At 39.6% G+C, this 21738-nt stretch overlaps 1 protein-coding gene across 3 annotated transcripts in view; it reads right to left on the minus strand.

Annotated features, from left to right (window-relative positions):
- Positions 1-3835: 3835 nt before the first annotated feature.
- Positions 3836-21738, minus strand: part of RAI14 (retinoic acid induced 14) — a 129388-nt gene continuing 111485 nt past the window's right edge. For 2 of the 3 annotated variants that reach the window (XM_014593986.3, XM_006266105.4), the window contains 13 exons: positions 21563-21620; positions 19900-19970; positions 18864-18970; positions 16370-16548; positions 15261-15289; positions 14217-14303; positions 13617-13703; positions 12900-12954; positions 12398-12516; positions 10325-11830; positions 8579-8728; positions 6129-6194; positions 3836-5904 (listed from right to left, as the gene is read on the minus strand). In XM_014593986.3, the coding sequence (XP_014449472.2) occupies positions 5827-5904; positions 6129-6194; positions 8579-8728; positions 10325-11830; positions 12398-12516; positions 12900-12954; positions 13617-13703; positions 14217-14303; positions 15261-15289; positions 16370-16548; positions 18864-18970; positions 19900-19970; positions 21563-21620 (2592 nt within the window). In that variant the 3' untranslated portion in view covers positions 3836-5826. The remainder of the gene's footprint in view (positions 5905-6128; positions 6195-8578; positions 8729-10324; positions 11831-12397; positions 12517-12899; positions 12955-13616; positions 13704-14216; positions 14304-15260; positions 15290-16369; positions 16549-18863; positions 18971-19899; positions 19971-21562; positions 21621-21738) is intronic. The other variant, XM_059725233.1, reaches the window with a different exon arrangement.

Below are 21738 nucleotides of genomic sequence, written 5' to 3' on the forward strand. Positions count from 1 at the left end.
GAGATATGTCAGTAAGAAGGTCTCTGAAATAGGCAGGAGGAGGAGGCAGAAGTTGTTAATACTGCTACTAAAGGTCAGGTGACTGGTTATTTCTTTTAACAAAAAAGGGACAGAAAATGCAAAGGCAAAACAGCTGTTAAACAAAATGTAGTTTTGTGCATCCTCTTGGGGCTACTTTGCTTTCCAGTATCTGTGTCCTGCCTACTTCAGTACTCAGAAAAAAGCTACAAGTGTTTTAAGGGAACATGGGAGGTAGACGCATTGCCAAGAAGCATGCTACTCTCTAACACTTGGGACCCAGCAGGAGGACCTGGGCCACAGTGTACAGAGCTGGGGAACAGCCAGGTCCCCGCTACTCTGCCACCCACGCAGCTTGGGGAGTTTGGTGGCTCTTCAAGCATCGTGAGCTTCTGCAGAATTCCCCCTAACGCTGCTCCCATGCACACGCAGGCTGGGAAGCTGCTGAAGTCAGCCCAGCTCCACAGAGAATGCAGCTGCCAAGAGAAACAGCTAAGCAGGGGCTGAGGGGAATGTGCAGCTCTGAGCTTTCCAGTATGTGCCACCCCCAGCTCTCCCCTAGCCTGTCCTCCCAGTGCTGGTAGTCGGGGCCCTGCAGTAGAAGCCCAGAGCATTCCTTGAGGGCCCGGAGCAGACCAGCTGCTGAAAATACAAGAGGGAAAGCAGGTCCTCGCTACTTCGGTGCAAGTAACCTACATGGGTTACTTGAAAACAGTTGTAGGGCTCATCTGACAGAGGGTGGTTCCTACAAGCAAAGACCTGTGTTTTCAAGACAGCTTGGCAGAGCCGTCCCTAGGGTACGGCGAATTGGGGCGACCACCCTGGGTGCCATGCTTTGGGGGGCCCTGCAGAGCCGGGCAGAGCAGCCGCAGCCCCTCCCGCAGGGTCCACCTGGAGCTGGCAGCTCAGCCACGTGCCGCAGAAACACGGAGACTCTCCCTCCCCTTTGCAGGGGTGCCACGGCCCCGTGCAGTGTCAAGGAGGCCCTGCACAGGCTGATTTGCCCTGGATCCCACACCCCCCTACGGTTGACTCTGTAGGTTGGTCACCTCAGTACAATTCTGATGACTGCTACGTAGCACCTATGCAGCGCACACACTCAAGTTAATGTTCCTGCTGCACCAGACTCTCGGAAAGGGTTACATAACATTTGTGAAAGAACAAGCTATGAGCTTGGTTCAGACAATCAGGAGCTGATCCCAACCCGCTGAGGCACAGGAAGGATCAAGTCTAGCCCAGCTCTCTACATAGGGCAATGATGTCACAGAAACTGTTTCCAGTCTCCAGCTGCTGGTAGGAGGCCCCATTACCAACCGTCTGAGCATCTGAGGCTGTTGGAGAATGTACTAATAGGGCCAAGTACTAGTCTGAATAGACAGGAGTTCAACCATGCCAGAGGCACTTTTAAAACTTATAACCCACCCCCCAGACGACTGTGAAAATACCTGAGATAAGCTAAATAAAGAGCAGGTCCAAACTGTAAAAGCTGAGAGGTATGTTTCTCTAAATTGCCCCAGGATTTGTAAGTACCATCATGTCACTGCTCCCACTTGAGTGGATACTGGGGTTTGAAGTGGACATTCTCCTAGGGACAAAGTCATGATCTTCTACCACTTGGGCTAAGGGGCTGAAGTCCTTTAGCTGGAACTAGTGCTGGACCATAAACCTTTTACTCAGGCTGAAGCTGGGAACTAGGGTGGGACAAAGACCTGTTCTATGGTCTCTTACTCTTGAATGCAAATCACCCAAGGCAGAGATCACCACTCTCTCCTAGGAAGGATTCTACCATATTTCATTATATACTTTTGAAAAGCATTACACACTTCAGTTTCAAGCCACCTGCATCAGTTTCTTGCTAGGGCAAGAACTGATGGCATCTGCTGCAACTCCAGAAGTTATAACCTGGCGTCTTAGGAAGCTTCTTAATAGAAGCTTTGAATTAATCTCAGCTGTAGTTTATAGCTGTTACGTAGTTCTGAGCTAAAGGGAGTATTAAACTGACTGTGAATACAAACACCATCAATTTATTACTGCTTGTAATAGGGACACCAGAACAGGGTGAAAGCATGACTCTGATCCATAATTACTGTCTCATATTGAGAGTGAGAGGCTTTTACTCTGTTTAAACTAACCAGCTTTACAAACTCACTATGGGATCTGAGCATCAAAAGCCAGCCCTCCTCTTATTTGCATGTCTCTTCCAGTAATAAAAGGACTGTGCAGGCTAAGATCACCCTAATTACAGTGTGTGCAATCCCTCTCTCCCTATAGTTTGGGGCTGGCATATGTGTAATGGCAGGCAGAAGATGATCCTGAAACTGGAACTTTGTTATTAACTCTGTTGATGAAATTGCCAAGAGAAAATCCAACTCCTAAACCTGCTCCTTTGTTGAAAGGGATTTGGACTTGCTTTTATGTGCTGAAGCAAACAGATAGGATTCCAACTATATACACAAAATGGAGTTGTTGAGCAAAGTGATTCCTTTTCTAGTACACAACAGTACCAGTTAAATGCTTTGAGGTAATCAAATGCACAAATGCTAAATAGCTTATCATGTGTGTTATTTATCTACTCTAACCTCCACAAGTCATTTATTTGAAAAATAAAGATGAATTGTTAAAACAAAGCAGCACAAGGTTACGTGTTTGCCAAAGAAACATAACTAATCCATGCAGACCTTAAGAGTGGATGGAAATGAAAGCTTAAGAAAATTATTTCCAAGTTGTATTGTCTGTGGAGTACCCACATTGCAAGTCAGCCTGCACCCACAACTATGATCGCTAAGCTATAATCAAATGGAGCCACATTCATAGCCCGACATCAAATTGCAATCGGTGATTTGCCAAACTACAGCAAAAGCTCTGTTATCTGGCATTCCCTGGGAATGGGGAATGCCAGTTAATCAAATATGCACCGTCCGGTGCACTCCCTGGTGTCAGCATGCTGGGGGACAGGGAGGGAGGCCCTGCGCAGGCTGCTTTGCCCCAGGCTGTGGGCTGAAGAAGTGAATGCCAGTTAGTGAAGCTTTCCGGTTGATAAAGTGCCGGGTAACACGGCTTTTGCTGTACTAGGAGCTTCTAGACATTTTCTTATGGCTCCCTTACATTTAAAGTGCCCAGGTTGTGCCTGAGCAGCTAATGTAAAGCTCAATGGCAACATACAGCTGGGCAGATGACATTCCCATGGTTGTTTCTCAGGGCAGAGTCACACTTCAAAGCTATATAAAATAAAAACAATTCTAAAAGCACCAATTACTCAAGAGTAGCTCTTTCAAATGAAAGGACATTTGGACAGAGACCATATATATTTCAGAGGCAAGAGAGGATTATATGTATTTCATCCCCTCCCCAGTTCTGGGGGCAGGGAGGGCAGTATAGTTGAGGATAGTAGGACAATGGGGAATGTTTCAGTTGTGTCACAGCAGTGACTACTGCATACTGAGCACTAATAGGAACAGGACACAATATTTTATCATAATGCACTCCACTGACCTACAACCTGTTCTTTAATTCTTTCTATGCATGGGGATGTTTACTAGAGAAACAGCTTTAAACTTATCAACCAGCTAGTAGCAGTGATTTGCAAACCTCTTCAGTAGTTTGGACCCATACCTAAGATCAAATGGAGCAGAAGTAGTTAATACACTCAGAAAGTTAACAACAGAAATACACTTTGGTTATGAAACTGGGAAAGAAATTCTCATATATTTGACACAGTCATAAAATTTTGGTATTGCAGTACTTATTTCAGTTATATTAAAATACAATAACATGGTCTTGTTTAACAGCTTCCTGAATGTACAAAACAGAGCAAGAATAAAAAAAACTGGAAATAGTTTATTTGCTGCATAAGGAAAACTTTTTTGTAAGTTACATACAAAGACAAATTCTATGCTATAGTGTATGATCTTCAATATTTCACAAAGATAACTGAAATAAATATGCATTACAAAAGATAAAAGGCTAAATCCATCAAGCAACCTACAAAATGGTTCAAACATGCTTGAAAATGTATTGTTTATTTTTAAGTGCTGCAGCAAAAAAAAAAAAAGGTCTTTTCACATTTCTTTGGAGCATTTTTTAAATTGTCTAACTATAAAATACTGTCCAAAATTATCAGGCATTAGTTATACACCCTAAGAAAAAAACCCACCAAGGTCGAACTGATGCAAAGTTTTTAATCTGTTTAAGCTCTGCTGTGGTTAGGAAGTATTTTTGAAGTGGCTCTGAGTCCAGTAAGCCTCAGGCACTGTAGACTCTGTCAAATTACAAATCTATAAAGTTAACAGATTATACAGCTCTGGAGATTTCTTTATTAGAGACATCTCCACCAACAGGAATAAAACCACTACTATAGTGAAGCTGCAAGTTAGTTATAGTATGGTTTACCCTCAAGGGCAGTGTATGCTTACATATTTTCCAATTGTTCTCTACTATTTGCTGTTATTACATCGCCCTGTTTCAATTCTACTTCCAATTCTCAAGAAAAGGACAAAGACTGTAATGATGTCTTTCTTACCCTTGAAATACATGACATGATTCTGTTGTTATCTAATAAACTTTTCATCTTGCTATATCACTAAACGTAGAACTGTCATTTCCACTTCACTGCTCTGGGACATGCTGACAGACAGGTCTATTATTTCATATAATTTCTTTTTGTGGAGAATACTTCACTATTGTTTCACTAAAGCTGAATACTTCGGGTAAAAAAAACCAACCTAAAACATGTTTACCTAAAAATATTTGTTAATACCTTTAATGAAAGTATTTTGTAGCAAAATGAGTTTAGTTACAAAAAAAATCACTAGAGGGCCAATAAAAATATATTGGAGAGACAATCTTTAAAAAAAGTGAGGTTAGGAAGTGTGAGGCATTGACACTCACTGTAAACATCCTGTGTTCACTAGAATCCCTTGTTTGAAACATATGCATCTTTTTTTCCTGAGCTCCATGGCCAACAGCATTTGCATAGATAGCTTGACCTATTGTAAAAGGTTGTTTTGTTGAGCACTTCTGAGGTTCAAATGACTAATATTTTTACCACTTTAACTGATTTTGTTTTTCCTGTGACCAACTAACATCTGATATCAAGGCAATTCCATAAAATATGAAGTACAGACTACATTTTACACAGTTGGTGTATACAACAGATCTGGGGAACCTGTGGCCCACGTTAATCTCACTAACTATAAAAACAGATTTAGTTGTTCGATGCTCTGTCTCACCAAGAAAAATTAAGTAAAGAGATCTGCTTTTTCTCACTGCTATGGGATGACCAAATTTTGCCCATTTAGAAGATGCATCTGGCAAAATACCCTGAACATTAGTCACAACTTGGAGCTGACTAAAGCACTCCCATCCTTTTCAATTTCAAGGTGCAGCCTGTAAAAAAGGTACAGGCCTCAGAATGGAGAACTTCACTTTGTCCCAAGGTGTGTGATGATTCAGATCCAGATGGAGTGCTGCATGCTGGAACCTGGACTTTTCATATGGAAGCCTCCATGAACTGAAGCTGTGAAGTACATTTTAAGCCCTTCTAAACCACACTTACAAGGTGGAGCAGCCAAAGGAGCAATAACTTTGAAACAAAACTGCTTGCATTTTAGATATGAAAACAGTGCTTCAAAAACTTGGCGGAGATGGTTTGGGTCCCAGTGCATATGATGAATAACAAAAGTGGCAGAGACAAATGACAAATTCTGATCACTAAAAAAAAAGCAGCAGATTGCCATTTTTAAACCGTGTGTTAAGGTGAATCTAGATAAACACCATGGCAGCATATCAGGAATCCTTAAAACCAGTGCTTCATTTTTTTTGTGACTGACTTTTGCACATTGTTAAAATCTGCTTAAGCACTTTCTGGACATCTTCATCCATTTGACCCTAAATGGGAAGGAAAAATAAAAGAGCAGAGTTAAATACAAGCACCTCTTGTCCTCTTTGATACGATGTACATAGAATGTTTTAAAGGGGAGCGAACAATGTTTTCAAGAGGACACTGAAAATATTAATTTTTTTTGTATATACAAACTTAAACATAATTTCTCTGATTTATGGATTTGTATGGGGTGGTTTTTCATTGACTAATTAAGAATTTGCAATCATACCTGTACAGCATAGAGAAGATGCATCCTATAAACTGATACGATTTCCTGATGTTGTTTCTTTGTCTCCTAAAAACATATGGCAAATCAAGAAACATGAGCAACTTCATTTAAGAATAACACATCTAGATTCAAGGCATATAGTTAACAACAGTGGTATCTTTACTTATTGAGAGAAAATTATCTTGGTTACAGGCAATATTTTACAAATCAGCAACAAGAATAGGATTAAGTGCAGCATGTTGTTCACAGAGACACTATAGCTTTGCCTGGAAAGAAGCCACACCACCTATACATCTGCACTGAATCAGAAACCATAGCCAAGTCTTGCTGAGAGTAAGTTACATGACTTTCAGCTTGATAGTTTTTAGCTGCAATTCAGGAAGATCCTGGTCTATGGAGTCCTGGCAACCACTATACATGGCTACAGAGACAAAGCCGTGTCTTTTCTGCATGGTCATTGATTGCTGTGTCCCAAGAACCATCCTGCCATGGGCACCTAGATCTGTTTCAAAACTAGAGCAAAAGAAGGAACAGGCCAAATGGCCCTAAAGCTGCTCCAGAGTTCCCAGAAAGCACCTATCATGGTGGGTTGCTGTTTTCAAGTTTCTGTTATGAATTCCAGCTTTCCTCTGGACAGTTGAACCCCACCTTGGAAGCAGAAATTGTGGCTCTGCCCAGAACTCTGGACATTCCAGACCCATTGCTTGTGAACTGGAGAAGCAGTTTAAGGTGGTACAACTTTATAACAATTTAAGAAGCTAAAAATTCAGAGGGAAAAACAGGGTGGGTTTGATTTAAATCAAATTGATTTAAATCATGATTAAAATCACTGGTCAGGAAGCCTCGATATAATCATTATTTTCTACAAAAAAAATTAATTCTTGTTGTTTGATATCCTTTATTCAACTTCTTGAAATTTTGCACTTTTAGAGAAAGATAAGGGCTTGACTGTGTGTACACAAACTTGTGGAGAGATAATAGGGCTGATGGGTGGGTAATCAGGTCTTATCTCTCATCTGCATATACTGCTGTTAACAAGATGTTATTTCTAGAGACAACAAACTGTCCCTATGCCTGAAGAAGGGCATTTGTGCCCAAAAGCTTATAAAGAACAATTTTTCCAACAATTTAGTTGGTCTAATAACTGAACTGTGTCTGCCTATGATCTCTGGAGACACAAATCCACAGGTTGCAAACTGAAACTAAGCACCTCAGAGATGCTTAATGGGATCGTCTAGACTGAGCACTGGGTCTCATTGGGTAGTGGGGTTTTCTTTAATCTTCATGAATATATAGAGAAGCCTCTGAGAACGACATAAGATTGAGCTCCTAATATAGTCCATGGCCTGTTGTGACCTATTTATAAAACTTCTAAAAAGGTTACATGAATATATTGTCTCAAATACTATATAATTAGAAGGTATAATCTCTATCCCATGATGGTATATTTGAGCTTTAACATACCTTAAATTAAAATCTGATTTAAATTAAAAAAATATATTTTTTTTATATTTATTTATTATTTTTACAAAAATCATTGATTTTTATCCACCCTGGAAAAAAAAATTCTCACTCAAAACATATGGATGTGCTTGGGCTGAAATGTCAATATTTGAAAGTTTATTTCTTTAAAAAAATGCATCAAGCCTTCTTTTAGCCAAAAAAAAGAGCCCAAAACAATAGAACCTGGCAGATCTAGTCATCAGCTGTTCTGAGTAAAATACAAAAATCTAGGGAGGGCTAACTGACTACATACTTAACACATTACTATGCTAGCACCATGCAGACAGCACGTGTTATTCCAGTTATGGCAACCTGGATCAGCTATTAATCTAGCTAAAAATAATTTGCTGTAATCATTCAACATCTCAGAGGTCTGATGCTCCATTTAAAGCAGCAGCTTTCTAAGCTATCTTTTGTTTCTGCTACTGTTCAGTTTTACTTGTGATACAGTGAAGTGATCAAATATACTGAGATAGCGTGACACTGGCTTAAGAACTGAAACAATTATTTTATCAGACCAATCCACTTAATCCTAATTAATGCTCAACTTCAACACAGAAGCTCCCGCAACTTCATGCTGTCCACGTAGCCCAGTTTCAATTCTCTAGAATGGCTGCTCTATTCCCAACCTCCAGAGCAGAAAGGGAAATGTGTGAAGCTGATGGATCCCAGTGACAGAACTTGGGGGAATCTATTGGGACTTGGCACCATCTCCTAGTTCTGTGGCATTTCTAGATGACAGCACTGCTTTGACCCATTCTTGAAGCGTCACAAGTATCAGCGTTAGTGTATTATGAAAATTAACTTCCTTGGATGAAACAGCTTTTTCTTGTACTCATTGCTAGTGCTCTTTTCTAACTGGGAGCATGGAGCTCTGCAAGGAAGGTGCCATGTCCCATTAGCAACATGGGTAGCTTGTGTTCAACACTGAAAAAACCCACACTTACAGCCAGCTGATTTTGTAACTGTTTCACTTGTTGCTGTAAGGCCTCCAGCTGTTGACTTTGTCGTTTGGGAGCACTGCTTGAGTAGGAAAGCTGAGAGAGGCTGTTCAATGCTTCCTTTAATTTGCTAACTTCCTTGGACATCTCACTGATCTATTGGGGGGGAGGAAAAAAAAAAGCAGACATAAGAGGATGCAAGAAATACCACATTTTAGAAGGCTTTATTTTGGAAGCATTTGTGCTCCCTTCCCCAGGATACAGCACTACGCTTGCACAGACAAATGGGATACAGTCCTTGACTGGCCAACTCTACAGAGCCTCTTTCCAAACCAGCAGGCTAGGTGTGCAGCTTTCTCTCAAGCTACTGCACGCCATTTTTGCTCTTCATTGGGACAGAAGTGGTATGCAAACAACTGCATCTTATACCCTAGTGGGTTCCATTAGCAGCTCAGCAATGACTGACACCAGGGGCCAGATCATCTTTGGCATGTTTTGCTGGCTCAAACACACAAGGACAAGGTCTTTCCCTAGGCCAAAACAGCCTGTGAGGCCTAGAAGCCTGTCCCATTTGGCCTCTCACAGCTCCAGTGCCAGTCAAAGGAGCAAATTCCCTTTTGCAGCTCTGCAACCAAACTTTTTCAAACTTTCTGGCTCCTTTTTTCAGCTGCAAGTGATAATCAAAAAGGACTGGGGCACACCACCCTATTATTCATGTACTCCTGGCCAGACACTTTCTCCTCTTCTACAAATGGTCCCCGGGCTCCTAACCTTTCTATCACTCCTCCTGTTTCCTTCTCTTCTGCTAACACTGCAATAAAATGTCAGGTTTGCTAATCTCTGGTTCACTAATGTCTCCCTAACTATCCTTGGCTCTCTCTGCAGCAAACACTTCTTTAGCCTCTATCAGCTACCTCCCATTTTCCTCATGTCTGGTTGGCCGTGTGCCGTGCCACCCCTCTGCTTTGGCATCTGGTTGGCTGTGCACCAACCCCCAATTATAGAGAAGATGGAGACAGAAGATGGAGATAGCTTCACTGAAGTTTAGGAGGAACTTTTCAAGTAGAAGGGTGGTCAAACATTGGAAGAGGCTACCTAGAAGGTATGGAATGTCCATCCCTGGAAGTTTTCAAGGGCAGGTGAGACAAGACATTGGGCTGTGATGCTTTAGTCGGGGATGATCCTGCCTTGAGCAGAGGGCTGGACTAGATGATCTTAGGAAGTCCCCTGCAGCCCCAGTTTCCTATAATCTTGTATTTATCAAAAATATATTGCATTTATTGATCACACAAGCAGATCTGTATCTGAAGACAAAAATACAGTAAGCTTATCCATAAAAAAAAAGTTGTGTAGTGTCAGGCATGGATAAAATAAGTGAAGCAAGAACCACTGTATCTAGGCTCATTTGTTTTATTTTGTGTAACTTTGGGCCCTGTGCACGTCTCCCTCTTTCAAATCCCGTGGGTACTCATGAGAACTGAGCCTGATGTAACCAGACTCCTAGAAGAGGTAGAGAGAAAGATCATGCAGGAGAGAACCTCTACAAGATCAAATACTACTGATAAAAGGCTGCATGGATAAATCCTTTAAAAAGATGTTATTGTAGCACCTAACATTACAAGATGGAGTACTCAAATTCCTGTTCTAGGGGTCACCTTGTTCAGTACAGGGTTCTGAACTGCTTGTATTATCCAAATTGTTTTACAAAGACTGAACATCCAGACCACCAACTCTGTTTAATGAATTACTAACCCTTTTATCTTTGTCTTCTTCTAGTTTGGATGAACTTTCAGAGAATTTTTTCATTTCCAGAAGGTCTTCCTGAGCTTGGTGGAACTTTTGTTGAAGTCCATTTTTTTCTTGCTCCTTTGCTTGAAGTAGAGTTTGAATGCTTTCTTTTTCCTCTTTTAACTGCAAAACTTGATTTTTTAATTGTGCAACATTTGAGGCTGAATTTTCTCTCTCTTTCATTAAATCCTTCAGTTTGGATGACAACACGTTTACTTCACCTTCTAATGACGTCTGGAGTTTTTCATATGAAGTTCTGGGTACCATTGCTTCGTTAACTGCAGCTTTTTCTTCCAATAATTCCTTCTGTAGTTTTCCTATCTCAGTTTCCTTGTGAATAAGCTTTTCTTTAAGCTCATTTATTTCTTCCTGCATTTCCTCTGCTGCACTCCTGAGAGCATTCACCACCTGCAGGTGTTCAGCAGTTGCTACCGAATTTTGCTTTTGAGCATCTATCAACTGCTTCAGTTGCCCTGTTTCGTCTACCACTTTTGTGTACTGTGACTTCATTTCAGACAATTCATTCTCAGCTTTATCTTTCAATAAATTTGCTAACTCCATTAGTTTCTCGTGCTCCTCTCTAGGAACATAGTCCAAAGCTACATTCTCCAGAGCTTTTCCTTTCTTGTAGCTTTCAAGCTCTGTTTGTGCATCTTCATATAACTGAGACAACTCACTAACCTGTCTGTTTAGCTCATCTATCATTCTGGCCTGTGCTTCTTTAATCTCCCCAGCTTCATCACTAGTTTCCAACTGCACCTGAGTTTTCAACTTGTCTTGTAGCCTTTTGATTTCTTCTTGCCCTTCTTTATACCTCTCAATCAACAAAGCCTTCTCTTGGTTAATATTCTCAATAACTAAACAGTATGAATTTTTTATTTCCTCACATTCTTCCACAGACATTCTGCTACCCACATTCTGCTCTCTTTCTTCAAGTTTTGTCTCCAGCTCTCTCACTTTCTCTTTATAACTTTCCCTTTCCTCTAATGCTTTCTTGAGTTTTAGCTTTAGCACCTCAATTTCTTCACATGTAGCCTTCAAGACATTGAGCTCTGAGCAAGTATCTTTGTTTTCAGAAGAAACAAGGCCCAATTTCATAGCTTCTTCATACCTAGTATGGGTTTCTTTGAATTTCTGGCTAAGATCAGAGCCATTTTCTGAAATTTCTGTGCTGTTTAAATGGATCGTTTCGGGTACTCTAGATTGAAGCTGTGTCTCTAAGTGTTTCCTTTTTGCTTCAGAATTTTCTAATTTTCTCTGCAAAGCCTTTAAATCTTCTTGTAGATGCTTGAAGTTTTCTTCATTGTTGCTTGTTGATTTCTCATAAGTTGGTGTTTCATTTAAAGAAGGAGATTTTGGCTCCTGAGCTGAGCTATCACTCTGTCTGTCTGCTGATTGATCAAGCTCTGTTTGGGTGGAATTATAAGATTCTAGGGTAGAATCTATATCAGCTTCTCTAAGTTCTTTTCCCTGCACAAAACACAAACATTTTGTAAGCATATGTATTACAACATTTGTTGGAGTAGATTAAATATGGAACTCTTAGCACCTGAAGAGGAAAGGTAAAAAACTGTGAGCTAAGACTTACAGGGGCATTCAGAGCCCAATTCCTCTAAGGAGATACAGCGGAAGATACAGTCTTTTCAAATATCTTGGCTGATTTTTACAACATAGTAATGAAAAGCTCTGACAACTATAAGAGTGTGAGCCCTCAATAAGTTAACCACTGTTTTGAAGTTTACCATTCTAACAAACAAGGATATCCAATAGTTTATGGGAAACGTAAGAACTGAAATACAGTACTTTTATTCTAAAGAACAAAGAAGATTTCCTTAATTCTCTTACTACCTATAAACCCTCTTTGAAAAACTGTAATTTAATACTGAAGACAAAGATTGGTTCCTCAATGCACTTACTATCTATTAACCCTCTTAATTTCTCTGTACAACATGCCTCTTTAAAACTATAACCAGTTCTTTATTCTGGGTTTCAAGAACTAAGATTCCTTTGCTTTGTGAAAAAAGTTTTAATACATACCTGTAATTTGTCTTGCAATTCCTTATTGCGTAATGTTAGAGAGGAAATTTTTGCTTGCAACAGTTGAAGTAGATCTTGCTGATCAGTTTCAGAACTTATATCTAGTAAACTATCTGCACCTTTGAAATAAACAGCAGTAACCAAGGTGATTAAATAGTTATTGCTCTTATTACATACTCTATCCTTTTGAATAAAATAGCTTTGAGAAAAAGTGAACTAATTTGTTTTCCTGACCACTACGTGTGCTAAATGAAGGAATTCTTCCTAGGTTTGTTTCTAAAATACTAGGTTTTATCATACGTAGAAACAGCAGTTTTTGCTCTACAGCTGCAAGACCAAAACTATTACCCAATAAAAGTATTGTTATTTTTGTATTGAAGTGTTTGACATTCTAAAATTAGGCCCATACAGCATTGCAAATGGCACGTTGCTACTTTACATCCTTTACCTAAAAAAGTCCCACTGGAGAAAAAGCAAATACGATCCTCTTCATTTACTTTACCTGTAGTGCTGTCACTCAGCCTATCCTTATCTCTCTGTATGGAGCTGATCTCCTCCTGTGGGGACACAAGGGGACAATTCTTCTACTTAAAGTTCTATACTTCACAAAAATAATCTGAGAAAGAAGTCAAACCCTACAAAAGACCAAACCTTTCTTTTGGACTCTGGGGCCTTGTTCTACATAGAGCTAGAATGTTTAAATCTAGGATTTGGGTCCCCAGTTCCTACTCCAATCAACATGATTTGGGCATCCAAATCCCCACAGGGAGTTTGGAAAGTTGCAGCCTACATGTTTAACAGTGCGATGTTGTATTGCATGCTTTATGCTCAGGAACAACAGTCCTGAATAGTGTGGACCAAAATCAGACACTAAGGTCACTGCCTGAAAGCCTTTTGGACAAAAACTATCTTTAATTTGCATATTATATAGTGTCATACAATTTATTTGCACTATGTAACAAGCTCTCATAGCAGCAAGACTTACTTTCATGGTTACATTACCAGATGTTTACTAATTATGATGAATTAATTACCTCTGCATATTTGCTAAAAGTAAATCACCTTACAAAGTGCATACATCTTACTTTGGTAAAAAAAAATCTTTAAATACTTAAAAGTTGTCATTCATATACAATGATACCCCATTATCAAGCTTCTGTATTTAACCACCTAAATTGAACCCAAGTTTATTAAACATACCAAAACCCCAGAAGCTAACCTTGCTTGCTCGTTCATCAAAGAATGCCTGTCCTTTTCCAGCCATTGGAGTTGAAGTTGCTGAACGTGGAGAGGACAATTCACTAAACTGAAAAACATACACAGAGTTATCTACATTAAAGAGTTCTTCTTCCTGTGTTAACACAAAACATAAATCTGCCTTAGTTCCCAAGAGCTAACTTTACAACTGAATATTGTGCTTAGCCATTCCAGTACATGCAGCATAGCTGTCATACTGTTTCAGTTTAATATTAACCTATTTGTTAAGAGGTAGTTCAACCCCATACATTATATTTATGTGTACATGGAAGTGCATTTAAGCTATTCATCAAAGTAGAGGGATCACCTTTAAATGGAAGCACCACTTTTATAGTATTCTGTAAGCTCTATCTTAGGCCACACCATTATATTCAGCAGCTTTTTTAATAAGTGTAACCAATATGGGTTTCAAGATGTCAGTCTAGCCTCAGACATCCATTCACAGACATGAGACAGACATATCAAATAACATTGCTAAAGCAAATTCAGCCAATATCTTTCAATATTATGCCTTACTTATTCCCCACCCCACTAACAATCCAAAGTTGTATTTTTTCTTTACCTGGATAGGACTGATAGGAGGAGGTGGGGCTTTGCGTTTTTTTGGAGTTCCACTTCTTTCTGAACTTACTTTAGAGACTTGATCATGCTGAAAGTTTCACAGGCCAGAGAATGGAGTTTTGTTAGTTTGGTTAGTAAAGTCTGCGTAAGTTGCTTTTATTAAAAATCCCACTTAAGAATAAATTTTAGCAGTTCCTGCCTTGTTTAATTCAATTTTTTCCTATACAGTGGCTATGCTGCTATTATAAAAGCTACTAAACATGCATGAAGATAAGGCTTCTTTATTTGCAATCCATGCTTCAATAAAAACAAACAGATTTAGTGAAAAAGCACAAGCCAATGAGAAGTTTAGCATTTTACTAGTGCTCTCAAAATGCTTTAGTTTATTCACAGCTTCTGACAACTCTGTTAATAGGGATTATTTTTCTTTTTCATCAACACTTCTGTTTGGATGGCTAGAAACTCGTTTCTCCTATAGTGCGACTGAATTGATACACATCGTATCTACCAAGTTTCCTGCCACCTCTGTAAACTGTATGCCCTGCAAAATACTGTGCCACTAATAGTTTGTATCAGGGCAGTTGTCACTGGTTGTACCTGGCAAGATCATCAGGGTTCTCTAACATATGGTGGATCCCAGAAATAGGAATATAGCTTTCATTTTTGGAAACCTGAAGAGTTTTCCTTTGCCAGTCTCTACAAAGTGCAGAGAATTCCAATCTTTGAATCTGAATTCTTGCATGTTCACTATGTGTGTCTGTGGTTTGTTTCCCCATGCAAGTAAAATTCCCTCTAGACCCTCCTTTTGGAAAAAAAAAAAGGAAAGCTGGTTGGTTACTGAATTTTAGAGGCTAGTCAAAAAATAAAAAAGCAGTATTTCTGAGACACATTTCTATACAATGAGCAACTCAATATATTCATGCTATAGAATGTAAATCACAGAGCAACATTTATTAGTGTTTATAAGCAAGTCACTTGTCATTTTTTCAGGCAATCGCAATCTGTAGAGTCTGAATGTTTTCAAACAACTTAGAGAGACAAATACCTGCTTTGGTTTTGTTGGTGATTTTGTATCTGTAGAGCAGAAAAAAAAAAGTTGCACATTTACCTTAAAGTAATACCATTATGGGGAAAAAAGGCAAATCTCTTCGCACTGCCCCTACTCTCACCTACTCTCTCTTGATGTCAAGCTATATTTTGATTAATGATCTGAGGAACAGACCTATCTTCAACTTGTGGATTTCTAGTTTGAGATTATGAGCTGTCTGCCCATCATGTATCAAACCGTACAGTCTATTTTGAATGCTTTCTTTGTCGTCTTTTTACCTTCATCTTGAGGTGAAATTCCAATGGGAGGTGGCACAGCGGGTAACCCTAGAGGTTTAATGAACCTCAATAGTTCTGTGCTTGAATGGAAATCCCCTTAGACAAAAGGAAGACAAACCAAGAAAACAGATTCTGATATGTGGGCTAGCAGGCAAGCAGTGGAACAGTTGATGGGGAGGCTCTGAACACCTGACAAAGAAACGCGATGTAGGGGACTGAAATTTTATTGGAGACAGACGGACAGAAAAGAGACCAGCAGCAGAAAGCAAAGCAGTCTAAAGTGGGGCATGGATGTCTAGAACAATCAGACCTAAACCCAAAGACTACTGAGACAGGGAAGGATGCTGATGTGTTCAGCTGTAAAAGGGATGGCACGAAACCTGAAAAGTCTGTAGGTTACACCCAGTTGAGGAGTTAATTAATTTACTGGCCCCAACATGGGCACATGTGTAGACAGTGATGCTTTACTGCAAAACTAATCAATCAGCTCTGCAGTAAAGTGTACATGTAGATGTACCCATTGTGTGCTAGACTTTACTATGTTACTCCATTACCTTACTGTGCCTACCTCTCTTCCTTCCCCTTCCTGCTGCTCCCTAATGTCCTGCTAACCCCTTTATCTCATGTTGGGTATTATCTTGAAGTTCCTTGGGGCACAGAACTTGTCTTTATATCCTAAGAAGCACCTGGCAGGCAGATTGGTGCAGCTTCATAGTAATTCTTGGAGGTAGCTGTTTAACCAACTAGCTCTATTCTCAATAAGTTAGCTTCCTTTATGTAGCAAGTTGAAGTTAAGAGAGGACAATGCTGCAGGCTATTTCCTCTTACCAGCATCCTGAGAGATCTTTGCAAGGAGGAGACTCTGAATCCCTGAATTTTCAGAGAGCTTAGAGTAATGGAGGGCGTTGTGTCCAAGGGCATCCACCAGGTTGAAGTCTGCACCTTTTTTGATTAAGGCTTCCACAGTGTTAAGACCACCAGCTTCACAAGCCAGCATCAAAGCCGTTCTAGAGAATAAAACAGACCCGAAACATGTCAAGCATACCTGTGAGAGCTGTAGCTTTGTCACACTACATTGCCATGATAAAGAGCCCATGTGAATATTGATAAAATGGAAAATGTTTTCATTATAACCAGTTTTCCTTCCTCATTTTGCACTATTATCACTCTTACAATTCTCCCACAAACACCAGCTGGGGCTTTTCCAAAGGACTGCAGTGTTCTATAGGTCTCTCCATTTTCTGCACTGCATTTTCAGGAGGTGGCTGATGCACAGCTTATTTCAGCAAGTGGCTATTTGGCTTTGGGTTAAACTAATCATTAAACATCTCAGCCACGATCACCCTGCTGACCTAGTGCAATACAAGAGCACCTATTTGAACACAGTTGCATTTCATTCACTGCTGTTGAAGGTAACAGAAATAAAACAGAGATTTACTTATTTCAGCCAAACAGCAAAACGAATAAGCCACTGACATGCTTAGTGAGAACAAAAGGTGCACTTAAGGAGGAAAGTTCAAATCTCTAGTCTCCCTTCCCCACTTAAAAATATTCCATTATACAACAAAAAGGCTTATGTTGATTCCACTTCCAAGGCTAGCCAGTCTTAAGAGTGTCAAGATCTCGAGCCAGAGATTACCCGCAGCAGGAGTATATTGTATTAACTGTGTTTCCAAGTTACTGGCAGGGATGAAGAGAACTACACGCAGTAGTTCATCAAAAGTGCTTGAACACATTCTAACATTCTTTACCCTGCTGGATACAACACACTGTTCTTCAGTTTGTTAAACAGTGTTTGTGCTGTGAAAGACCCTATCACAGCAATAATTGTTTACTTCCATGCTTGTCAAACCAATCATTGCACCCACCGATAAAATGCAGTCTTCTCAGAGGAGTGAAATGCTCAGGAGAGATGATTCGTACTGCTTTGCACCAGACAAAGAGCAGTGCAAGGCAGAAAAGTGAAGAATATTATTTATTTCAAGCAACCTTATAGAGTTAATTTTATAATAATAAAATCAAAATAATAACTCAGTGAAATCTGGATGGGACACTGAGTTGGAAATACTCACTTCCTATTTTTCCTTTTAAGGAACTGTGCATATTTCTGATTTTGTGAACTGAAGACATGAAACTAGCATCCACAAATGGGGCTGGGGGACAAGAAGGAAAACAATGTTTCCCATTTAGCACCCTCTGCTCTGCTTCCACCCCCAACTTTTACTTTCTGAAAAAAACAGGATTACAACTGCTGTGCTGCTTGCTGAAGAATGAAGTGCTCTAATGCAAATGGACAATGAACTTTAAGAGTTTCCATAGGAAGCTCTGAGTGAAAGGTAGAGATCTCTGAGTAGACAGACCTGTAGATGTCATGGCCATTCAAACTGAGCAGTGGACAAAGGGGGCTGGATTACTAATAGCCAAGAACAACAAACCCAAAACAAAACCCCAAAACCCTACTGTAATGCACTGTATCATCAGACCAAAGGAAGAGCTAACTCTGATTTTCCTGGATACTGTCAAGGAACAGTAAAGCACTCTAGATCATTTTATTATGCATTACAGCAAGTAAGTGCTAAATCTCCTTTGCCATCTGTTTTGCTGTGGCAATTTCAATGCTGGTTTATAAAATAATAAATTAAAAAAAAATTTAAATCAACAATATCATAAAAAGAAAGTGAAGGAAAAATGTATTTTGGATGCTCTTGTTTAAAATGTAAATTCGACAAATAAACCGCCTGCAAATCCAATAAAGCCCTAATTGGTAACAGTAAGACAAAATCCAGCATATCTCTATTGTTAAGTCTTTGTTTTGTTTTCTCTGCAGTTTTCTCATTATCTGATCATCACTGTATATCAATGATCACTTAAAGAGATGAAAGCCTTTTGGGAACATGTCTTGACTGTACTAGAGTTTTAGGAGCCAACTTTGGGATGATTACATGAATCAGATATGGAATAGATACAATGGATAAAACCAAGAAGCCTTCAAAAAACATGTACCTGAGGTGGCCAGATAATTGTTGGATGGGTTTTAAAGTTCAATTTACACCTTTCTTACAGCCTGGGGTATTACCATCTAGTGCTATACATTTGCCCTTTCAAGTTTTCCTTTAGATGTAACTCAATATGTCCATGCCAAGTTCCCTAACAAACCTTCCTCAAAAAACAAGATTTCTTATGCAGTTTCTTACACAGATACCTGGTGTTAACTCTTAAATGACAAGTTTACAAAAGGTTGTGGGGAGAGGGAAGCAATGGTTTGGTTTCCAAAGGTCTGTATTAAGAAAATCATGAATACAGTGAAGCTAGTTTGTTGTACCTTCCATTTTTATCCCTGGAGTTGATGTCTGCTCCATGATCCAGAAGGTGTCTGCATACCTCAGCATGGCCATTGTGTATTGCAAGAAGCAGAGGTATGTTCCCATCCTATGAATACATTAAAAAAGCCCCTATGAACAATTTTCCATCTATCCATAAATTGCTCAGTGTAATTATGCCTAGGCAATGGCTATTGCTGATACTCTATATTTTTCTTGTTATAAATGTAAATTGGCTCACTTTAACCCTTTGCTGACCGATTCCTTTCCTAATGAATAAACAATCACTCAGCAAAGCCTAGGAATGTTGCTTATCACCTGTGCTCCCTTTGTTCTGTAGGCGTTCAAACAAAAATCTAACTAGGTAGGCAGGAGCAGAAGTATGATTTCCGAACACTTTAAGATAAAGTGAGACAAATTCTAGGTCTAATTTTTGTGGCATACGCAATACTAAAAAAGCAGCAGTAGGTGGACAGAAGAGAATAGATATTTTTCTATATCTATTAGAAAAATAGGGGCTGGTGAAACAACTTTGGAGAGCATGGATGAGTATTTTTATGCCTGCTCTCATGTCTAAACTCTAAAATGCCCCAAACAGCTTTCTGACTTGCAAAGTGCATTTTTCCAGAAGACCTCAAAAACTTGGCAGTAGTTTGTGGTTCATGGTGTTCATACTTATTTCATGGTGACAATTCTATTTCAAATGTAACCTCTCTAAAACCTTACACATGTAAGGAATATGGGGCTTGGAAAATTCAGGTTCAATTACGTACTCTATTATATGTTGGGCAGGTCATTTAATCTTCCTATGCCTCAGTTTCATCTGTAAAATAGGGTTTAATATTATCACTTCTCTATCTCTAGCATGTTGTGGGGATGAATACATTAAAAACTTAGGTGCTTGGATATAGACATCTTTCTCAAAGAAATCTGAGGCAAGACAAGAATCATATTGCTTAGAGCAGCAGTAACAGAATTTTGATTACCTGAAGGCAGTAAAACTATTTTAAAGTGTTCAGTGAGATGATAGACACATACCGAATCTTTAACATTGATTGGACACTTGTGCTCACACAGAAGTTGAACTGCTGGAAGGCAGCCACATGCAACTAGGAAAAGTTAAAAACATTAGTTATATCATATCTTTAAATGTTTGTCTCCACATTGTAGGTTATAACAGGAGAAACATCAAGTTTTACTCAAGAATTTTTAGATTGGGAAACATTAAATATTTTTTTAAAAGAAAATAACAATGGAAAGAACGTGTGCATAAATTTAGGTGTCTCTCCATCTTCCATATAACCCAAATAGTACGGTATCATGCTAATGTCTAAGAATGAGCAAATCAAATTGACCCATCTGTTTTCACCATCCAAGCAGAAGGAAGGGGGAATATAAAAGGGATTACACTGTAAAATGTAAGATTTATTTTAAAACAAAACAAGTAGTCAGAGCTAGAGTAGCATTAGGCAGACATTAATTTCTTCTGGCAGACATTAATATAAGTGTGCAATGGGATCTAAGGAATTGTATCCTGGATCATCAAAATTATGCATCTTTCCAGATGCTCATTGGGAATGGTTCCCAATGCTGGGTGCTAAAGCTCTGCCTTGCAGCTTGGCATTGGGGAACGGTGTACTGGCAAGATGGAAATTGTACTCTGCAGCCCTGCACCAGGGAACTAGTTCGTGGGACTGGGCAGAGAATGGACAAGGCCCAGCCCACCCTCTCCCCCACTCGATCTGGGACACAGCTGCCCCCTGTCTGGTCCTGGGACCCTTCAAAGGCACACCTATAGCCTGGGACCCAGAAATCCAGTGTTTGGGGGTCCTATACTATAGACACACTTGGAAATTTCAGGAGCAGCAAGCAACCTGGGACAGACTGAGGGGCAACTGGGATAAGGCTGTCTGCAAACCTTCTGAGAGCTCATTGCCAGGCAGACTGCCAGGGAGCTGGCTGCTCTCCCACCCTGCCTCTCCCTTGCACTGGGGGAGAGAGAGCTGAGCACTGAGTGATACAGGAGTGAGTACACATCATATGCTCAGTTTAAAGCAGAATAGCATATTAGCCACAAAGACGTTCCACACTTTAACAAATAACATCTTTGTGGCTGGTTTGCCATTTTATCTCATTATAAACTGCTTGCACATGTGGCATGTTACAATTTGTCACACAATTAACATGTTAATCACATGATAAATGTAGCATCTTCCAGGAGCCTAAGAAATTAGTCACTTGGTGCAAATGTCTGAGCCACTTGACTCTTAATACACTGAAGCTTCTAATCTCTGCACATAAATTTTGTAATGTACTATACTTGATTCTCTTGTCCTGAAGCACAGCCAAAGCACAGCTACTGATCATGAAGACAAGTATAATTTGCTTATTCAAGCTGCAAAAAGTCAATACTCTATTCTACTGAAGTACAAAATTTACTGTAATTAAAAAAAAAGCAGGAACAATTCAGAGATACTGAAATGTTACAACAAGAAAACATTGAAAAAGTAGAATAAACACTGTTCTATGTGGGAACAAAAGTAGAGTTACTCCATCCTGTTGCACCCACTCTTCTTCCAGTCCTCAGAAACAGGAGCCATGAGTGCTGTATGTAAACAGCACTTGTCAAACTCCAAGAGCAAAGGGGACTAAATGAACGTCACAGTGCAAGAGAGCAGATAACAGTCAACAGAAAAGTTACCTGCATAATGTAAAGCTGTTTTGCCAGAGTTGTCGGTGCTATCTGCTGGGCATTTAGACTGCAGAAAGAAAAAGGTGCTTAAAGAGAAATCAAAGTGAAGCATGTTTGCTGCAAAGCGCAGAAGAGCTCAGCTGACATTATGGAAGAACCAGCTTTATGAGCTACCACATCAATCC

The sequence above is a fragment of the Alligator mississippiensis genome, chromosome 3 (assembly GCF_030867095.1).
Source record: "Alligator mississippiensis isolate rAllMis1 chromosome 3, rAllMis1, whole genome shotgun sequence".
Lineage (NCBI taxonomy): Eukaryota > Metazoa > Chordata > Crocodylia > Alligatoridae > Alligator > Alligator mississippiensis.